The 20,402-nt window shown below is 34.9% G+C and overlaps 1 protein-coding gene across 8 annotated transcripts in view; it reads right to left on the bottom strand.

Annotated features, from left to right (window-relative positions):
* Positions 1 to 20,402, bottom strand: part of STXBP5L (syntaxin binding protein 5L) — a 404,049-nt gene that overhangs the window by 306,232 nt on the left and 77,415 nt on the right. For all 8 annotated transcript variants that reach the window (XM_073894175.1, XM_073894170.1, XM_073894178.1 and 5 more), the window contains exon 3: positions 18,740 to 18,837. In XM_073894175.1, the coding sequence (XP_073750276.1) occupies positions 18,740 to 18,837 (98 nt within the window). The remainder of the gene's footprint in view (positions 1 to 18,739; positions 18,838 to 20,402) is intronic.

Raw genomic sequence — 20,402 nt, 5'->3', positions numbered from 1 at the left:
GGTAGCTCTAATTTCAACTGTTTGAGGAACCTCCATACTGTTTTCCAGAGGGGTTGCACCAGCTTGCATTCCCACCAACAGTGTAGGAGGGTTCCCCTTTCTCCACATCCCCGCCAACATCTGTCGTTCCCTGACTTGTTAATTTTAGCCATTCTGACGGGTGTGAGGTGGTATCTCATTGAGGTTTTGATTTGGATTTCCCTGATGCCGAGCGATGTTGAGCACTTTTTCATGTGCCTGTTGGCCATTTGGATGTCTTCTTTGGAGAAATGTCTGTTCATGTCTTCTGCCCATTTCTTGATTGGATCGTTTGTTCTTTGGGTGTTGAGTTTGATAAGTTCTTTATAGATTTTGGATACTAGCCCTTTATCTGATATGTCGTTTGCAAATATTTTCTCCCATTCTGTCGGTTGTCTTTTGGTTTTGTGGACTGTTTCTTTTGCTGTGCAAAAGCTTTTTATCTTGATGAAATCCCAATAGTTCATTTTTTCCCTGGCTTCCCGTGCCTTTGGCGATGTTTCTAGGAAGAAGTTGCTGCGGCTAAGGTCGAAAAGGTTGCTACCTGTGTTCTCCTTTAGGATTTGGATGGACTCCTGTCTCACGTTTAGGTCCTTCAACCATTTGGAGTCTATTTTTGTGTGAGGTGTAAGGAAATGGTCCAGTTTCATTCTTCTGCATGTGGCTGTCCAATTTTCCCAACACCATTTGTTGAAGAGACTGTCTTTTTGCCATTGGACATTCTTTCCTGCTTTGTCAAAAATAAGTTGACCATAGAGTTGAGGGTCCATTTCTGGGCTCTCTATTCTGTTCCATTGATCTATGCGTCTGTTTTTGTGCCAGTACCATACTGTCTTGATGATGACAGCTTTGTAATAGAGCTGGAAGTCCGGAATTGTGATGCCGCCAGCTTTGCTTTTCTTTTTCAGTATTCCTCTGGCTATTCGGGGTCTCTTCTGGTTCCATACAAATTTTAGGATTATTTGTTCCATTTCTTTGAAAAAAGTGGATGGTATTTTGATGGGGATTGCATTGAATGTGTAGATTGCTCTAGGTAGCATTGACATCTTCACAATGTTGATTCTCCCAATCCATGAGCATGGAACGTTTTTCCATTTCTTTGTGTCTTCTTCAATTTCTTTCATGAGTATTTTATAGTTTTCTGAGTACAGATCCTTTGCCTCTTTGGTTAGATTTATTCCTAGGTATCTAATGGTTTTGGGTGCAATTGTAAATGGGATAGACTCCTTGATTTGTCTCTCTTCTGTCTTGTTGTTGGTGTATAGGAATGCCACTGATTTCTGTGCATTGATTTTATATCCTGCCACTTGACTGAATTCCTGTATGAGTTCTAGCAGTTTTGGGGTGGAGTCTTTTGGGTTTTCCACATAAAGTATCATATCATCTGCAAAGAGTGAGAGTTTGACTTCCTCTTTGCCGATTTGGATGCCTTTGATTTCTTTTTGTTGTCTGATTGCTGTGGCTAGGACTTCTAATACTATGTTGAATAGCAGTGGTGATAGTGGACATCCCTGCGGAAATAAGGACTTTAAATGACACACTGGACCAGATCGACTTCACAGATATATTCAGAACATTCCATCCCAAAGCAACGGAATACACATTCTTCTCTAGTGCCCATGGAACGTTCTCCAGAATAGATCATATCCTAGGTCACAAATCAGGTCACAACCAGTACCAGAAGACTGGGATCATTCCCTGCATATTTTCAGACCACAATGCTTTGAAGCTAAACTCAATCACAAGAGGAAAGTTGGAAAGAACTCAAATACATGGAGGCTAAAGAGCATCCTACTAAAGAATAAATGGGTCAACCAGGAAATTAAAGAAGTATTAAAAAGTTCATGGAAACAAATGAAAATGAAAAAACAACTGTTCAAAATGTCTGAGATGCAGCAAAGGCTGTCCTAAGAGGAAAGTATATAGCAAATACAAGCCTTTCTCAAGAAACAAGAAAGGTCTCAAATACACAACCTAATCCTACACCTAAAGGAGCTGGAGAAAGAACAGCAAATAAAGCCTAAACCCAGCAGGAGAAGAGAAATAATAAAGATCAGAGCAAAAATCAATGAAATAGAAACCAAAAGAACAGTAGAACAAATCAATGAGACTAGAGGCTGTTTCTTTGAAAGAGTTAACAAGATTGATAAATCCCTGGCCAGACATCAAAAAGAAAATGACTCAAATAAATAAAATCATGAATGAAAGAGGAGAGATCACAACCAACACCAAAGAAATACAAACAATTATAAGAACATATTATGAGCAACTCTATGCCAGCAAATTAGATAACCTGGAAGAAATGGGTGCATTCCTAGAGACGTATCAACTACCAAAACTGAACCAGGAAGAAATAGAAAACCTGAACAGACCTGTAACCACTAGGGAAAATGAATCAGTCATCAAAAATCTCCCAACAAACAAAAGCCCAGGGTCAGATGGCTTCCCAGGGGAATTCTACCAAACATTTCAAGAATAATTAATACCTATTCTTCTGAAACTGTTCCAATAAAAATAGAAATGGAAGGAAAACTTCCAAACTCATTTTATGAGGACACCATTACCTTGATCCCCAAACCAGAAAAAGACCCCATCAAAAAGGAGAATTACAGACCAATATCCTTGATGAAGATGGATGCAAAAATTCTCAGCAAAATACTAGCCAATAGGATCCAATAGTACATTAAAAGGATTATTCACCTCAACCAAGTGGGATTTATTTCTGGGCTGCAAGGTTGGTTCAACATCCGCAAATCAATCAATGTGATACAATACATTAATAAAAGAAAGAACAAGAATCATATGACCCTCTCAATAGATGCAGAAAAAGCATTTGACAAAGTACAGCAACTTTTCTTGATTAAAACTCTTCAGAGTATAGGGATAGAGGGTACATACCTCAATATCATAACAGCCATCTATGAAAAACTTACAGCGAATATCATTCTCAATGGGGAAAAACTAAGAGCTTTCCCCCTAAGGTCAGGAACATAGCAGGGATGTCCACTATCACCCCTGTTCTTCAACATAGTATTAGAAGTCCTAGCCACAGCAATCAGACAACAAAAAGAAATAAAAGGCATCCGAATCAGCAAAGAAGAAGTCAAATTCTCACTCTTTGCAGATGATATGATACTTTATATGAAAAACCCAAAAGACTCCACCCCAAAACTGCTAGAACTCATACAGGAATTCAGTAAAGTGACAGGATATAAAATCAATGCACAGAAATCAGTGGCATTCCTATACACCAACAACAAGACAGAAGAAAGAGAAATTAAGGAGTTGATCCCATTTACAAATGCACCCAAAACCATAAGATACCTAGGAATAAATTTAACCAAAGAGGCAAAGAATCTGTACTCAGAAAACTATAAAATACTCATGAAAGAAACTGAGAAAGACATAAAGAAATGGAAAAACATCCCATGCTCATGGATTGGAAAAACAAATATCGTGAAGATGTCAGTGCTACCTAGAGCAATCTACACATTTAATGCAATCCCTATCAAAATACCATCAACTTTTTTCAAAGAAATGAAACAAATAATCCTAAAATTTGTATGGAACCAGAAAAGATCCCGAATAGCCAGAGAAAGGTTGAAAAAGAAAAGCAAAGCCAGTGGCATCACAATTCCGGACTTCAAGCTCTATTACAAAGCTGTCATCATCAAGACAGTATGGTACTGGTACAAAAACAGATACATAGATCAATGGAACAGAATAGAGAGCCCAGAAATGGACCCTCAACTCTATGGTCAACTGATCTTCGACAAAGCAGGAAAGAATGTCCAATGGAAAAAAGACAGTCTCTTCAACAAATGGTGTTGGGAAAATTGGACAGCCACATGCAGATGAATGAAACTGGACCATTTCCTTACACCACACACAAAAATAGACTCAAAATGATTGAAAGACCTAAATGTGAGACAGGAGTCCATCAATATTCTAAAGGAGAACACAGGCAGCAACCTCTTCGACCTCAGCCACAGCAACTTCTTCCCAGAAACATCACCAAAGGCAAGGGAAGCAAGGGCAAAAATGAACTACTGGGACTTCATCAAGATAAGAAGCTTTTGCACAGCAAAAGAAATAGTCAACAAAACCAAAAGACAACTGACAGAATGGGAGAAGATATTGGCAAATGACATATCAGATAAATGGCTAGTATCCAAAATCTATAAAGAACTTATTAAACTCAACACCCAAAGAACAAATGATCCAATCAAGAAATGGGCAGAAGACATGAACAGACATTTTTCCAAAGAAGACATCTAAATGGCCAACAGACACATGAAAAAGTGCTCAACATCGCTCAGCATCAGGGAAATCCAAATCAAAACCTCAATGAGATACCACCTCACACCAGTCAGAATGGCGAAAATTAACAAGTGAGGAAACGACAGATGTTGGCGGGGATGCGGAGAAAGGGGAACCCTCCTACACTGTTGGTGGGAATGCAAGCTGGTGCAGCCACTCTGGAAAACAGTATGGGGGTTCCTCAAAAAGTTGAAAATAGAGCTACCATACGATCCAGCAATTGAACTGCTGGGTATTTACCCCAAAGATACAAATGTAGGGATCCGAAGGGGTAGGTGCACCCCAATGTTTATAGCAGCAATATCCACAATAGCCAAACTATGGAAAGAGCCAAGATGTCCATCAACAGATGAATGAAGAAGATGTGGTGTATATATATATGTATATATATATTTATATATATACATATATATACCATAAAAAAGAATGAAATCTTGCCATTTGCAACGATGTGGATGGAACTGGAGGGTATTATGCTGAGCGAAATAAGTCAATCAGAGAAAGACGTGTATCGTATGACCTCACTGATATGAGGAATTCTTAAACTAGGAAACAAGCTGAGGATGGCTGGAGTGGTGGGGGATGGGAGGGATGGTGTGGTTGGGTGATAGACATTGGGGAGGGCATGTGCTATGGTGAGCGCTGCGAATTCTGTAAGACTGTTGAATCACAGACCTGTACCTCTGAAACAAATAATACATTATATGTTGAAAAAAGAAGAAGAAGATAGCCGGAAGAGAAAAATGAGGGGGGGGAATCGGAGCAGGAGACAAACCACGAAAGACTATGGACTCTGAGATACAAACTGAGAGTTCTAGAGGGGAGGGGTGGGGGGATGGGTCAGCCTGGTGATGGGTATTAAGGAGGGCATGTATTGAATGGAGCACTGGTGTTATACGCAAACAATGAATCATGGAACACTACATCAAAAACTAATGATATAATGTATGGTGATTAATATAATTAAAAAAAATTATCCTGGGGCGCCTGGGTGGCTCAGTTGGTTAAGCAACTGCCTTCGGCTCAGGTCATGATCCTGGAGTCCCAGGCTCAAGTCCCACATTGGGCTCCCAGCTCAGCAGGGAGTCTGCTTCTCCCTCTGACCCTCCCCCCTCGTGTGCTCTCTCTCTCACTCTCTCTCTCAAATAAATAAATAAAATCTTTAAAAAGAAATGTATCTTGCTTCATGTTTTCTGAGATTCCTTGGTCTTCAATTTGGTTTCTGTTATTAATTCTGAAAAGTACTCAGCCATCATTACTTTGAATATTGTTCTTTTATCTGCTCATTCTGTTCTTTCTGGTAGTTCAATAACATTTATATTATACCTTCTGAAATTGTCACACAATTATTGAATATTCTAATATGTTTTTCTCCCATTATTTTCTCTTTACATTTCCATCTGGGAAATTTTTATTGATCTATCTTCAAACTTAGTGATTTTTTTTCTTTTTTTGAGTCCAGTCTATTAAAAAGAGCCTGATGCAGGGCTTGATCCTATGACCCTGAGATCGTGACCTGAGCTGAAATCAAGAGTCGGGTGCTTAACCAACTGAACCACCTGGGCGCCCCTTGTTCAGAATTATTTCTTAGAATTTCCATAGCTTTGCTTACATTACCCATTTTACATGCATGTTATCTACTTTTAGATGTGTTTTATAGTGTCTACATTAGAGCTCTTAGCATATTAAACAGTTATTTTAAAATCCTTGTCTAATAATTCCATAATCTCTGTCACAGCTTAGTCTGGTTATGATGCTTGCTTTATCTGTTTAGACTGCATTTTATCTGCAATTTTTTGTTGAGAGCCAGGTATGTTGGTATAGGTTAATAAAAACTGAGGTCAATGGCCTTTAGCATGAGCATTTATGTTAATTTTTCTAGGTCTATTTGATGTTTTATGTAGCTATTTATGTCAGAGACATCGAATATCTCTATTGTCTTTGTTTTGTTTTGTTTTTTCACCACTCTTGACTTTAGACTTCTCTATTACTCCTCAGAGAGAGCCTACATCTGCCACTATCCCAGAGCCTGGTTAGTACTGTGATAAGGTATGGGGGAGGAGAGTGTTAAATAATACTGTGATTAAATTCCAGTCTTTTAATAGCCCTGTGTGTCTGAGGTACGATCTTCACAAGGGGGGTAAACTTGGAACACTGCCCTTCCCTTAGTTGGGATAAGGCTCTGGCAGTCTTTTCCCCAGGAAATTAATCATTGTTATAGAATATACCCTGGGTGTATTTTACAATGATTATTCTTCTCCTTCCCTTTCCAGAGCCCTGAGGAGATCATTCTCAGATCTTCACTATGAGAACCTAGTATACTTCTCAAAGGTAAAAACCCTTGAAAATATAGGGGTTCCATTAACACTCTGGCCTCCATGAGATTCTTACTTTCATGATAGTCCACATTCAGTATCCAACAATTTGAAAAAATTTCCATTTGAGTGTTCCTACCAGTTTATGTCTCCAGCAGCTTCTGTACAAGCTGGAACTCTCTAGATCTGTTTTTCTTTCCAGATTTTGGGGTAGAGATTTTCCCTGTAACCTCAGTTCTCCAATAGGTCCAGGAAAAGTTAATTTTAAGTCTGATCAACATTTTGTTGTTGTAAGGATGGCAGTGATGATTGCCAAGCCATTTATATGCAGAAGTTGAAATTGGATAGGCCATAAAACAAGTTTCAATAAATAAAGGATTGAAATCATATAAATTATGTTCTCTGACCACAATAGAGTGAAGTTCAAAATCAGTAACAGAAAGTAATTTGGGAAATTCACAAATATGTGGAAATTAAACAACATACCCCTACATAAACAATAGGCCAAAGAAGTCACAAGGAAAATTAAAAAATAATTTGAGATGAATGAAAATGAAAACACGCATAATAAGGGATAAAAGGGCATAGAGCTAAAGCAGTTCTTATATTGAAATTAATAGCTGTAAGCATCTATACAAAAGATCTCACTTCAATAATCTAACATTCCACAATGAGAAATGACAGAAGTAGTACAAACTAAAGCCAGACAGTCAAAAAAAAGAAGATGATAATGATGAGTGGATATAAACAACGAATAGAAAAATAAAAGAACCAATGAAACCAAATACTGATTCTTTCAAAAAATCAATAAAATTTACAAACATTTAGCTAGATCAACTAAGAGTCAAAGAGAGGACACTCAAATAATTAAAATCAGTTAGTAAAATAAAACTGGACAAACCACAAAAATTAAAAAAGATTATAAGGGGATACTATAAACAATTATATGCCAAAAAACTAGATAATTGATATTAAATGAAGAGATTCCTAGAAAGTAACAAACTATTGAAACTGACTCAAAAAGAAGTAAAAAAAATCTAAATAGACCTTTAAAAAGATTAGTAATCAAATAACTACTCAGAATTAAAAGCACAGGGATAGATGGCTTCATTGGTGAATTTTACCAAACAGTTAAGATTTATACTTGTTCTTCATTAATTCTTCTAAAAATCATTAGAGGAAACACTTTCCAACTTACTCTATTAAGTCAGTATTACCCTGATACCAGAAAAAGACAAGACGTCACAATGACAGAAAACTAAAGATCAATAATTTATTAATATAGACACAAAAATCCTCAACAAAATAGAAGCTAACTGAAACCAGCAATATGTAATAAGAATCGTTTATCATGACCTGGTGAGATTTACCCCAGGAATGCAAGATTGTTTTAACAACAGAAAATCAATTAATATACCATATCAATAGAACAAAAATAACTTGGTCATCTCAATAGATGCAGAAAAAGAATTTGAGAAAATTTAATACCTTCAAAAAAATCTCAATGAATTAGGAATAGAAGGAAATCTCTTCAGTCTTATAAAGCACATATACAAAAAACCAACCGCTAACATCATACTAGTGAAACAGTGAATGCTTTCCCTCTGAGATCAGGAAGACAAAATGCCTGCTCCTGCAACTTCTATTTAACAGTGTATTGGAGTTTTTACCCAGCACAGTTAGGCAAGAAAAATAAATAAGAGACATTCAGATTAGAAAGAAAGAGCTAAAACTATTTGTAGTTGACAAGATCTTACACATACACAATCCTAAAAAATATACTAAAAATTATTAGGACTAATAAAGGAGTTCAGCAAGGCTGCAGGTTACAAAATTAATGTACAAAAATCAACTATGTTTCTGTATACTAACAATATCCAAAAGTGAAATTAAGAAAATAATTCCATTTACAGCAGCATCCAAAGGAATAAAATATTCAGGAATAAAATATCCAAAAGAAATGCAAAACTTGTATTCTAAAAACTATAAAACACCATCAAAAAAATTTAAGAATAATAAATGGAAAGACATCCCATGTCCATAGATCAAAACTTAATATCATTAGAGTGGCAAACTGATCTTCAAAATCAATGCAAATCCTATCAAATTCCCAGCTGGCTTTTTTTTTTAAACAGAAATTGAAAAGCTAATCCTAAACTTCATATGAACATTCTAGAGACCCAAAATACCTAAGTTATCTTGAAAAAGAAGAATAGAGTTGGAAGACTCAAGCGTCCCAATTTTAAGATGTAAAGAAAGCTACAGTAATCAAAACAATGAAGTATTGGATAGGGACAGACATATAAATAAATGGAACAGAACTAAGATTCTAGAAATTCTTACATATTTAGTCAGTTGATTTTCAATTAAGGATATCAAAACAATTTAATAGAGATAGAATTGGTTTTTTTCAGGAATTGGTGCTACAACTGAATATCCACATGCAATAGAATGAAGATAGATCCATTCCTTACACCATATAAAAAATTAACTCAAAATGAATCACAGACTTAAATATAAAAACTAAAATTATAAAACTATTAGAGGCAAACAGGAGTAAATTTTTGTGACCTTAAGTTAGGCAATGACTTCTTAGATACTACACCAAAAACATAAACAAAAAAATTACACACACACATACACACACACACATACACACACACACACACACACACACTGAATTTCATAAAAATAAAAAAAGTTTGTGCTTTAAAAAAACACCATCAAGAAAATAAAAAGACAACCCAAAAAAAGATTGGAAGAAAAAAATTACAGATCATATATCTGATAAAGGACTTGTATCCAGAATTTATAAAGAAACCTTACAAATTAATTAAAAAAGAAAACAATTAAAAATGGGCAAGGGATTTGAAAAGACATTTCCCCAAAGAAGATATACAAACTACCAACAAATGCATAAAAAGTTGCTCACCATCACTAGTCATTAGTGAAATGCCAATTAAGAGCAATTCGTAAGATACCACTTCAAATCCAATAAAGATGGTTATAATAAAAAAGATAGATAACAAATGTTGGCAAGGATATCCATATGGAAGATATGGAAGATATGGAGAAACTGACCTAATACATTGCTTGTGGAAATATAAAACCATTTAGCCTCTTTGGAGCACAATATAGAATTTCCTCAAAATGTGAAATACTGTTACCATATAATGCAGCAATTTTTCTTCTGAATGTACCTGAGTAATTAAAATGTGTCCACACAAAAATCTGTAAACAAAAGTTTACAGCATTATGTATAACAACCAGAAAGTAGAAACAATCTAAATGTCTATCAATTGGTTAAATAAAATAAAAACAACTAGGTAAAATAAGAGTTGTTATATCCATACAATGGAATATTATTTGTGCTAAGCTAACTAAGCCAGTCACAAAAGACCACATATTACATGATTCCATTATAAGATATGTCCAGAATAGAAAAATCTGTAGAGATAGAAATTAGGTTGGTGCTAGCCTGGGATGAGGAGGACTGAGGGAAAATAAGGAGTGACTGCTAATAGTTATAGGGTTTCTTTTTGGGGTGATATAAATGTTTTAAGAGTTATTATGGCGATTATTGCACAATTCTAAAAACACAGTAAAAAACACTGAATTTTACACTTTAAATGGTTGAATTATACAGTAAATTGTATCTCAAAAAAACTTTTTAAAAAGTTGAACAAAAACAGCAAAAAGAAATACCAAACTATGATAAATGACTAGGTTTGGTTAGAGACAGATTGAAACTGGGCTGAGAAAGGAAATTAGCTCTCAAATTTATCTGTAGTATTTAGTTATTTTCTTAAAAAGGAGTATTACAAAAATAAATATAAAGGAAATTAACATCTGTTCATTTTGTTATCAGACTTATCAAAATTTGTCATACCATCCTTAGATTTCCTATATATTTTTTAAATATTTTATTTATTTGAGAGATTGAGAGAGAGAGAGCACAAGCAGAAGGAGAGGGAGAAGCAGGCTGTCTGCTGAGCAGGGAGCCCAACGTGGGGCTTGATCCCAGGACCCCAGGATCATGATCTGAGCTGAAGGCAGATGCACCATCCAGGTGCCCCAAATTTTCTATATTTTTTAAATTATAAAACACATTAACTCAGGAATGAGGAGATAGCATATGCAGACTACTGTCAACACATTTAACTTTGATATAAATACTGAAAAATATAAAACTATGATAAAGGAAATTTAAAAATCACACAAATTAACAGAGAAATATAACATTTTAATGTATTGAGAAAGACTCAAAATCATTAAGATATCAATTCTTCCCAACCTAATCTATAGACTCAAAGCAACTCCAACCAAAATCTCAACAGATGTGTGGTAGAAAATGGCAGTATGATTCTAGAATTCTAATGTAAAATCAAAGAATGTAGAAAAGCCAAAAAATTTTGAAAAAGAATAAATTTCCTGATTTCAATACTTACTTTAAAGCTAAAATAATCAAAACAATATGTTAGTATAAAATAAACAGTGAGTCCATAAATATATCCACACAGTTATGTAAAACTATTTTGACCAAAGTATAAAGGCATTCAGTGGAGAAAGGACAGTCTTTTCAATAAAAAATACTGGACCAGTGAAATATTTATATGTCATCAAATCAAATGTGATCCATACTTTACACCATAGACAAAAATTAAATGCACGTGGACCAGACTTAAATGTAAAAAAAAAAAAAAACAAACTCAACTATTAGAAGAAAACATAGGAGAAAAATCTACCTGACCTCAGGCTACACAAAGAGTTCTTAGACATGACACCAAAAGATCATTAAAAAGAATTGATGTCAGACTTCATCAAAATTTTGAAATTTTACTCTGCAAAAGATAGAATTGAAAGAATGAAAAGACAAGCTACGGAGTGTGCAAAAACATTTGCAAAACACATATTCAACAAGAGTTATATCCAGAATATATGAAGAAACTCAAAACTCAGTAATAAGAAAACAAACAATACAATTTTTAAATGGGCAAAAGACAGACTTCAACAAAAAGGACAAGGATGTCATGAATAGGTGGTTGTTAGGAAATGGAAATTAAAACCACATTGCAATACTACTATACCTATTAGAATAGTTAAATTTTTAAAATATTGAAAATACCAAGTGCTGATAAAGCTGTGGAGCAACTACAATTCATACTTCTGGTAGAAATTCAAAATGATACATCTCTGGAAAATGATTTCAGTTTCACATAAATTTAAACATACCACATGATCCAGAAATCCCACTCATCAGACTTACATACAAATGGAAAGTTATATTTCCACAAAATCTATACATTAATGTTCAAACTGACTGAAATGTTAATCCATATATAGAAGGAGATTAAATGAAATAAAATAAATCAATGGGGAAAAAAAGAAGATTTATTTATGGTACCTAAAAGCTCCCAATCCAAGTATCATTCAACAGGTGGATGGATTAACAAAATGTAATATATCCATACAACAGAAGACTACTCCTCCACCGTAAAAAGGAATTACCTTTTAATGCACATATAACTATGATGAATCTAAAAGACATTACACTGAGTGAAAAAAGCCAGATGAGAGTCACATACTATGATTCTCTTAGGTAGAAGCTAGACATGAGCAGTGAAAGGAACACTGGGAGCAGAGTCCCAAATCCATGAAGGGAATGATAGAGACAGGAGCTGGAGGTGAGGACAGTGATAAATAAGCTACATATTAAAGGCCAAAGGGTACAATAGCCTGATCTTGGGGCTTCCAAGACCTTGGGACTGACAGATCAAGAGCCACAGGTGCAGAATATGTGCTCTCCTCTTCTACCTCTGCCCCATGAACCCTAGGCTCATTATAATGCATTTGCATTGCAGTTACAGCACCCACACACCCCCCATGGAGAAAGGCTGCCATGACATTCCAGTACAAATTTTTCAGGGTCCCAAAACTCCCCCTCCCAACCTGTGGAAGGAGTCTCCCAAACAATTAGAAAGAGCCTCCTTTAGAGACCATCTCCTGCAGGTCACAGTTCCACCCAGCCCAGAGCAAATGCAACAAATACCTCATTCCAAAACAAACTGGGGCAGGTTCCACTTGCCACAGCACTTTACACCAATTAAATCATGAATCTATTTTTAACTATTTTTTATTGAGGTATAATTACATGCAGTGTTATATTAGATATCAAGATATACTACAGAGCTGTAGTAATCAAATCCATATGGTACCAGTACAAATACAGAAACATAAATTAATGTGACAGAATAGAGAGCCCAGAAATAAACCCATGCTTATATAGTCATATTAACTTACACCAAAGGCGGCAAGAATATACACTGAGGAAAAACAGTCTCTTCAACAAATAACGTTGGGAGAACTGGACAGCTACATGCAAAAGAATGAAACTAAACTATTTACACCATATACAAAAATAAACTTAAATGGATTAAAGACCTAAATGTGAGACCTGAAACCATAAAACTCCTAAAAGAAAACATAGAGAGTAATTTCTTTCACATCACCTGTAGAAACATTTTTCTAGATATGTCTCCTGAGGCAAGGGAAACAAACACAAAAATAAACATAGGTACTACACCAAAATAAAAAGTTTTTGCACAGTGAAAGAAGCCATCAACTAAACAAAAAGGTAACCTATGGAATGGGAGAGGATATTTGCAAATGATATGACTAACAAGGAGTTAATATCCTAAATATATAAAGAACTTAGACAATTCAACATCAAAATACCCCAAATAATCTTATTTCAAAATGTGAATCTCTTTTTAACATAAAAATAAATTTTAAAATTATAAGTTTAAAGGACAGAAATTGTCAAATAGACAAAAAAACCCCACCCAATTCTATGCTGCCTTACAAACACATCTGAAGCATGAAGACACAAATAGGTTAAATAAAAGAGATGGAAAAAGATATACCATGTTAAGACTAATCAAAAGAAAGCTTCAGTGGCTACATCCATATCAAAGTAAAATTCAGATTAGAGAATATTACCAGAGACAAAGGTCAATTCATGTTAAGAGTCAACTCATCAAGAGGACTTAACACTCCTAAATGTTCATACAGCTAATAATAAAGCTTCACAATACATGAAATGAAACAAAAGTGATAGAACTGCAAGGACAAACAGATCAGTTTACAATTATGTTGTAAACTTTCACTAATAGAAGAAATAGATCTTAATAAAGAGAAAATCAGTACAAATACAGACCTTAAACACATTATCAATCAATTTTCCCTAAATTATATTTACACATCAATCCAACCAATGACAATAGCATACATATTCATTTCAAATACACTTTTAACATTTATCAGGACAGACCACAGACAGGACTATAAAACAAACGAATTAATTTAAAAGGATTCACGTTATACAGAGTATATTCTCTGACCACAATGGAATTAAATTAGAAATCAGTAACAGACCTCTAGAAAAACATCTAATATTTGGAAACTAAATAACACATAAATAATCCATAGGTCAAGAAAAGAAATCAAACAGAAATTAGAAAATATTTTAAACATAATGAAAGGAAAACACAACATATTAAAATTTGGGGGTGGAGAATTCCAAATCTGTGAAGTAGCTCCATTCCTCCCAGTTTCTGCCTCTTACAACAACAACAACAAATCCCTGGATATAACATTACAAACAAACATAGGAAGAATCTGAAAGGTAGAAAGAAGGAGGAATGACAAAGCAATTCAGGACTTGAGGAATGACGCAGCAGTGAATTCCTTGGGTTTCCTTATTGTGTCTTATGTATCCTGGACAATGCACTGTAGAAGTCTCCAACCCAGAACCATCAACTGGTACAAACAAAAAAACAGAAACAAAAACTCCAAGAAAAAAAGGCTGTTTTCCCAGTCAAAGGACTGAGAAGATAGGATGGCCTAAAAACAAATTTTGGCATCATTGACCCTAATCGAGCAAACAACAAAGAAAAAAACTCTCCTCTTCCTGACTCAACACAGTTTAACAGGGTTGACTGGGGAACTGATCTTCCACCTTATCCCGCCCCCATCCTGCAGAGAGCACACTCCAGTTCTCTCTGCAGGTAGTGTTTAAGGGCACAGACAGGGAGTTAATCACCCATCCCCTGCCTGGCAGAAGCAGGTAGCACTCTGTTCCACTGTCAGGTGGTATTAGTGCACTAAGGAGAATGCTAATCTGCCATCTCCAAACTCTTGGAGGCAGGTGGGAGTAATCCGATCTGATGGGATAGTATTAGTCTGAATGAGCACCTGATCTTACATTCCCTTCCTAGTATTAAAAAAAAAAAAAAAAAAAAAAAAAAGGTGTTCTAATTCTCCTGCCAAGGCAGCATCAGTGGAGTTCAGGGACAAGATTTAATGAGATGGTACAAGGTAGGGATTCACACACACATTAGGCCTCAACATACTCTCCTAGCTCTCCATGTCAGCAGGGTGGTCATTGGAAAGTTGAATACTTACATCCACCTGACAACAATAAGATTGAATAAGGTGGGCAAATCAGGGCTAGTCAGCACCCATATTGTGTCAGAGCATCCTACTAGGAGCTGAGGAGCTGAACCTCTACTCACATCAATGAGTTGAAACAAGGTGGAGCAAGGAAGAGTGGTTGATTCCATGCTTCCTATCCCTCCTGATGTCACTGGGGCCCTGTAGGAAGATGAACTTCCATTCCCACACATCAGAAAATGAGGTGGGTAAGTCAGTACCCACTTGCTGGGGAGGGTGTATTGACAGGGCCCACCACAAAACTTGAATATACACACTCACCTGGCCCTCAAGCTACACCTCAATAGGGGGACTTAACTGGTAAAAAATGAAATGATTAATAGCATCCAAGTTTCATAATATAATATCCAAAATATCCAGGATCCAATTGAAAATCACTCACCATACTAAGAACCAAGATAATGCCATTTGAATGAGAAAAGATAATCAATACATGCCAACATCAAAATGAATTAGATGTTGTAATTATCTGAAAAAGGTTTTCAACAGCCATCACAAAAAATCCTTTAATAATCAATTATGAATCTTCTTAAAACAAATGAAAAATAAAGATGAGCAAATAGAAATTATAAGAAATGAACTGAAAAATATAATAACCAAGAAAAATGGATAAGCTCAGTAGCAGAGTGGAGAAGACAAGGATAAAATCAGTAAACTTGGGAAGAGATCAATAAAATTTACCTGATCTGAACAACAGAGGGAAAAGAGACTGAAGTGGGGAAACACAATAAACATGTCAGGGGTCTGTGGGACAAGAACAAAAGATACAACATTGATATAATTGGAGTCCCACAGGGAGAGTAAAAAGACAGTGGGGTTGAAAAACTATTATAAAAAATAATGGCTGAAAACTTCTAAATTTGATGAAATACATAAACCTACAGATTAAGAAAGTGGAGCAAACACCAAATAAGATAAACCCAGAAAAATCCATGTTGAGAAATATCATAATTAAGTTTCTGAAAACTAAGGGGAAAAGCTCTGGAAAGCAGCCAAAGTATTATAAATGAACATGAATTTGAATGACAGTAATTTCTCATCTGAAACCACAGAGGCCAGAAGAAAATGGTACAACATTTTTCAAGTAATAAAAGAAAGTAACTGTCAACTGTGTACATACAGCAAAAATAATATCCTTGAGGAATGAAGAATAAACACATTCTAGGATGAAGAAAAACTAAGACAATTTGTTTCTAACAAATCTACCCTTTAAAAAAGTCTAAAGAAAGTGCTCTAACCAGAAGGAAATGAGAGTTCTCAAATCAACAACACATATTTTCACCTTAAAAACCCTGGAAAAAGTCTTGGAGCTTCAGAAAGGTAATAACAGGAATAGGTAAAAATTTGGGTAAATATAATAGATTATCCTACTTCTTATGAGTTTCTTAAGTCACATTTGATGCCTGAATCAAAAATGATAGCACCATCTGATGTGGTGCTGCTCGAGGCATTTACAGGAAATACATAAGATAATTGTACTTTAAAAGTAGACAGGGTACAGGGATCTAAATGGAAGGAAGGTTTCAGTTTTCCTCAAAGTGAAAAAAATGTTGATAACAGTAGACTATGATAATTGATGTATGTTTATTGTAATATCTAGAGCAACCACTGAGAAAACTCTACAAAGCAATATACTCAAACACAATATAAATAAATCAAGATTAAATTATTAAAAATTTCGGGTGCCTGGGTGGCTCAGATGGTTAAGCATCTGCCTTCAGCTCAGGTCATGATCCCAGGATCCTGGGGTCGAGTCCTGCATCGGGCTCCCTGCTCCTTGGGAGCCTGCTTCTCCCTCTGCCTCTCTCACTCTCTCTCTCATGAATAAATAAATAAAATCTTTAAAAAAATTTAAAAAAATAAATTATTAAAAATTTCAAAATAACCCATAGGAAAATAGGAAAAAAGAAATAGGAACAAGAAACAGAGGAAGCAAGCAGAAAACAAAGAAGTAAAATGGCAGAATTAAAAGCCCTAACATATAATTACCTTATAGTAAATTACCTTCATATACCAGTTAAACAAAGTAGATTGACATAGTAGATGGAGAAGAAAATGATCCTACAAAATTGATATACAAAAATCAGTTGCATTTCTATATATAATTATGAATTATCAGAGTGAGAAATTAAGAAAACAATCCCATTTACAACTGCATCAAAAAGAATAAAGTACCTAGGAATAAATTTAACCAAGAAAGTGAAAGACCTGGACACTAAAAACTATAAGATATTGATGAAAGAAATTGAAGAAGTTATAAATGAATGAAAAGATATTCCATGCTCATGGATTGAAAGAATTAATACTATTAAAATATCCATTCTATCCAAATCAATATACAGATTCAATGCAATCTCTATAAAAATTCCAATGGCATCCTTTACAGAAATAGAACAATCCTAAAATATGTGTAAAACCACAAAAGACATTGAATAGCCAAAGTAATCTTGAGAAAAAAGAGAACAAAGCTAGAGGCATCATGCTTCCTGATTCCAAACTATATTACAAAGTTACAATATTCAAAACATTATGGTATTGGCATAAAAATAGATACATAGAACAATGGAACACAACCAAGAGCCCAGAAATAAACCCATGCATACATGGTCAACTAATATTTGATAAGACAGCCAAGACTATTCAATGAAGAAAAGACATTCTCTTCAATAAGTTGTGCCAGGAAAACCGGACAGGCACATGCAAAAGAAAACTGGCCCACTATCTTACAGTACACATAAAAATTACCTCAAAATTGATTAAAGACTTGAAATATAAGACGTGAAACCATAAAACTCCTAGAAAAAAATAAAGGTAGTAAGCTCCTAGATATTGGTCTTGGCAATGATTTTTGGATGATACCAAAAGCAAAAATAAACAAGTAGGACTACATCAAACTAAAAATCTTCTGTACAACAAAGGAAACCATCAACAAAATAAATGGGAGAAAATATTTACAAATTACATATCTGGTAAGGGGTCAATACCCAAAATATATAAGGAACTCATACAACTCAATAGCAAAATAAAAAACAATTACATTAAAAAATGGGCAGAGGATCTGAATAGACATTTCTCAAAAAAAGACCTACAGATGGCTAACTGGTACATGAAAAGTTGCTAGGCATCACTAATTTTCAGAGAAATGCAAATCGGAACCACAATGAGATATCCCCTCATACCTGTTAGAATGGCTATTACCAAAAAGACACAAAATAACAAGTGTTAGTGAGGGTATGGAGAAAAGGGAACCCTTGTACACTGTTGGTGGAACTGTAAATTAGTAGAGCCACTATGGAAAACAGTAAGGAATTTCCTCAAAGAATTAAAACTAGAACTTCCATATGATTCAGCAATTCCACTTCTAGGTATTTATCCAAAGGAATTAAAGAAAAGGACATCAATAGTTATCTCACAGACATTAAAAATATGGCAATAAGCTAGATAATGTGGGCTTTCACAATCATTACTCATTTTGAAGAAACTAACTTTATTTGGTCATATTCCACTTACCTGAATATTTAAGGAAATGTAATTGGTATTAATGTAACAAATAATAAAACAAAAATTAAGGATACATTCGTATAGCACCTGTTCTTGTCCCAATAGCCAAGATTTTCTGAACTGGATCAAAGGCTAATGCTGTGGGCTGATAAGGAAAACCATGCCGAACTGTCTGAAAGAGAGCAGATAGTAAAAACAGTCATCAAGGAAATAAAAATTAATAAAATTCAAATCACAAGATACCATTGTCCAACTACCATAATGACTAAAATAATTATTTTTTATTAAAAATATAACTACTGTGGCTCCTGGGTGGCTCAGTCATTAAGTGTCTGCCTTCAGCTGGGATCATGATCCCAGGGTCCTGGGATGGAGCCCTGCATCAGGCTCCCTGCTCAGCAGGAAGCCTGCTTTTCCCTCTCCCACTCCCCTTGCTTGTGTTCCCTCTCTTGCTGTGTCTCTCTCTGTCAAATAAATAAATAAAATCTTTTAAAAAAAAGTTTTAAAAGTTAAATAAATAACTACTACCAAATGTTGGTAGGAGTATTAAAATGACACAAACACTTTGGAAAATTGTCTTGCAATTTTCTATAAAACTATCTGTCCTATGACCTATAAATTTCACTCCTATGTATGTATCCCAGAAAATAGCATATGGCCACATAACAATTTGTGTAAGTCTGCCCCTAATAGCTTTATACGTAACAACCTAAAAACAGTCCAACTGTCCAACAGGAGAATCAAAACCAAAAATGTGCTGTACTCATACAATAAATTACCACTCACCAGTTGAAAGATAAACACTAATGACAGATGCAACAACATGGGTGATTCTCAAAAACGTTATTCTAAATAAAAGAAGCAATACCCAAAACAGTGCATATAGTATAATTATATTAGAATTTGAAGAAGCAAAACTAACCTATGGTGAAAAAAAAATCAGAGCAGTGGTTGACTTGAGGAGAACTCACTGGAAGGGTTTATTAGTAAAGGTAATATTCTATATTTGGATAAAGTTTGGATTACACAAGTGTATACACCGGTAAAATTGTATGATAAAATTTATGATTTCTCTGTGTGTAAACTGAATGTCAAAAAAAGATAAGAAAATAGTATTATATACAATATTGAACTCTAGTTAAAGATATGCATATTGAGGTTTTTAAAAGGTAAAGTCTACTGACACCTGCAACTTAATTCAAAATGCATCATGTAAGTTTTATGGTTCATAGATGGATAGACATATATTATAAAGTAAATATAGCAAAATGATAATTGTCAAATCTAGGGGGTGAATATGTATGTGTATGTGTGTGTGTATACACATACATACATGAACACTCATAACTTTTTCAACTCCTCTGTGTGTTTGAAAGCTTTCATAGTTATACAATGGGGAAAAAAGAAAAGAAAAATATAAAGAGTTGATAATATCATAAAGGTGACAAGACTAACATAAGAATATGTAATAATATACAGGAATTAATTTCAACATGAAATATAACTTTTCAAAGAAATAGAGGACCTACATAGAAGGAGCTTTGGAAGATAGCAGGGTAGGAGGACGCTGAGCTCACACCATCCCATGTTTACAACTAGATATCATCCACATCCAAGTAGATAAACCCTTTAATCTGAAGAAAAGCAAAACAAACTCCACAACTAAAAACAAAGAACAAACTGCATCTGAAAGTTTAGGAAGGACAAAAAGGCAGGGGAAGCTGCCTGCAGGAGGGA

Source organism: Callorhinus ursinus, unplaced genomic scaffold (genome assembly GCF_003265705.2).
Source record: "Callorhinus ursinus isolate GAN/ISIS: 27379988/994484 unplaced genomic scaffold, GSC_fseal_2.0 scaffold1, whole genome shotgun sequence".
Taxonomy (NCBI): Eukaryota; Metazoa; Chordata; class Mammalia; order Carnivora; family Otariidae; genus Callorhinus; species Callorhinus ursinus.
The sequence above is the reverse complement of the archived record's forward strand: the minus strand, read 5'-3'. Positions and strand labels throughout refer to the sequence as shown.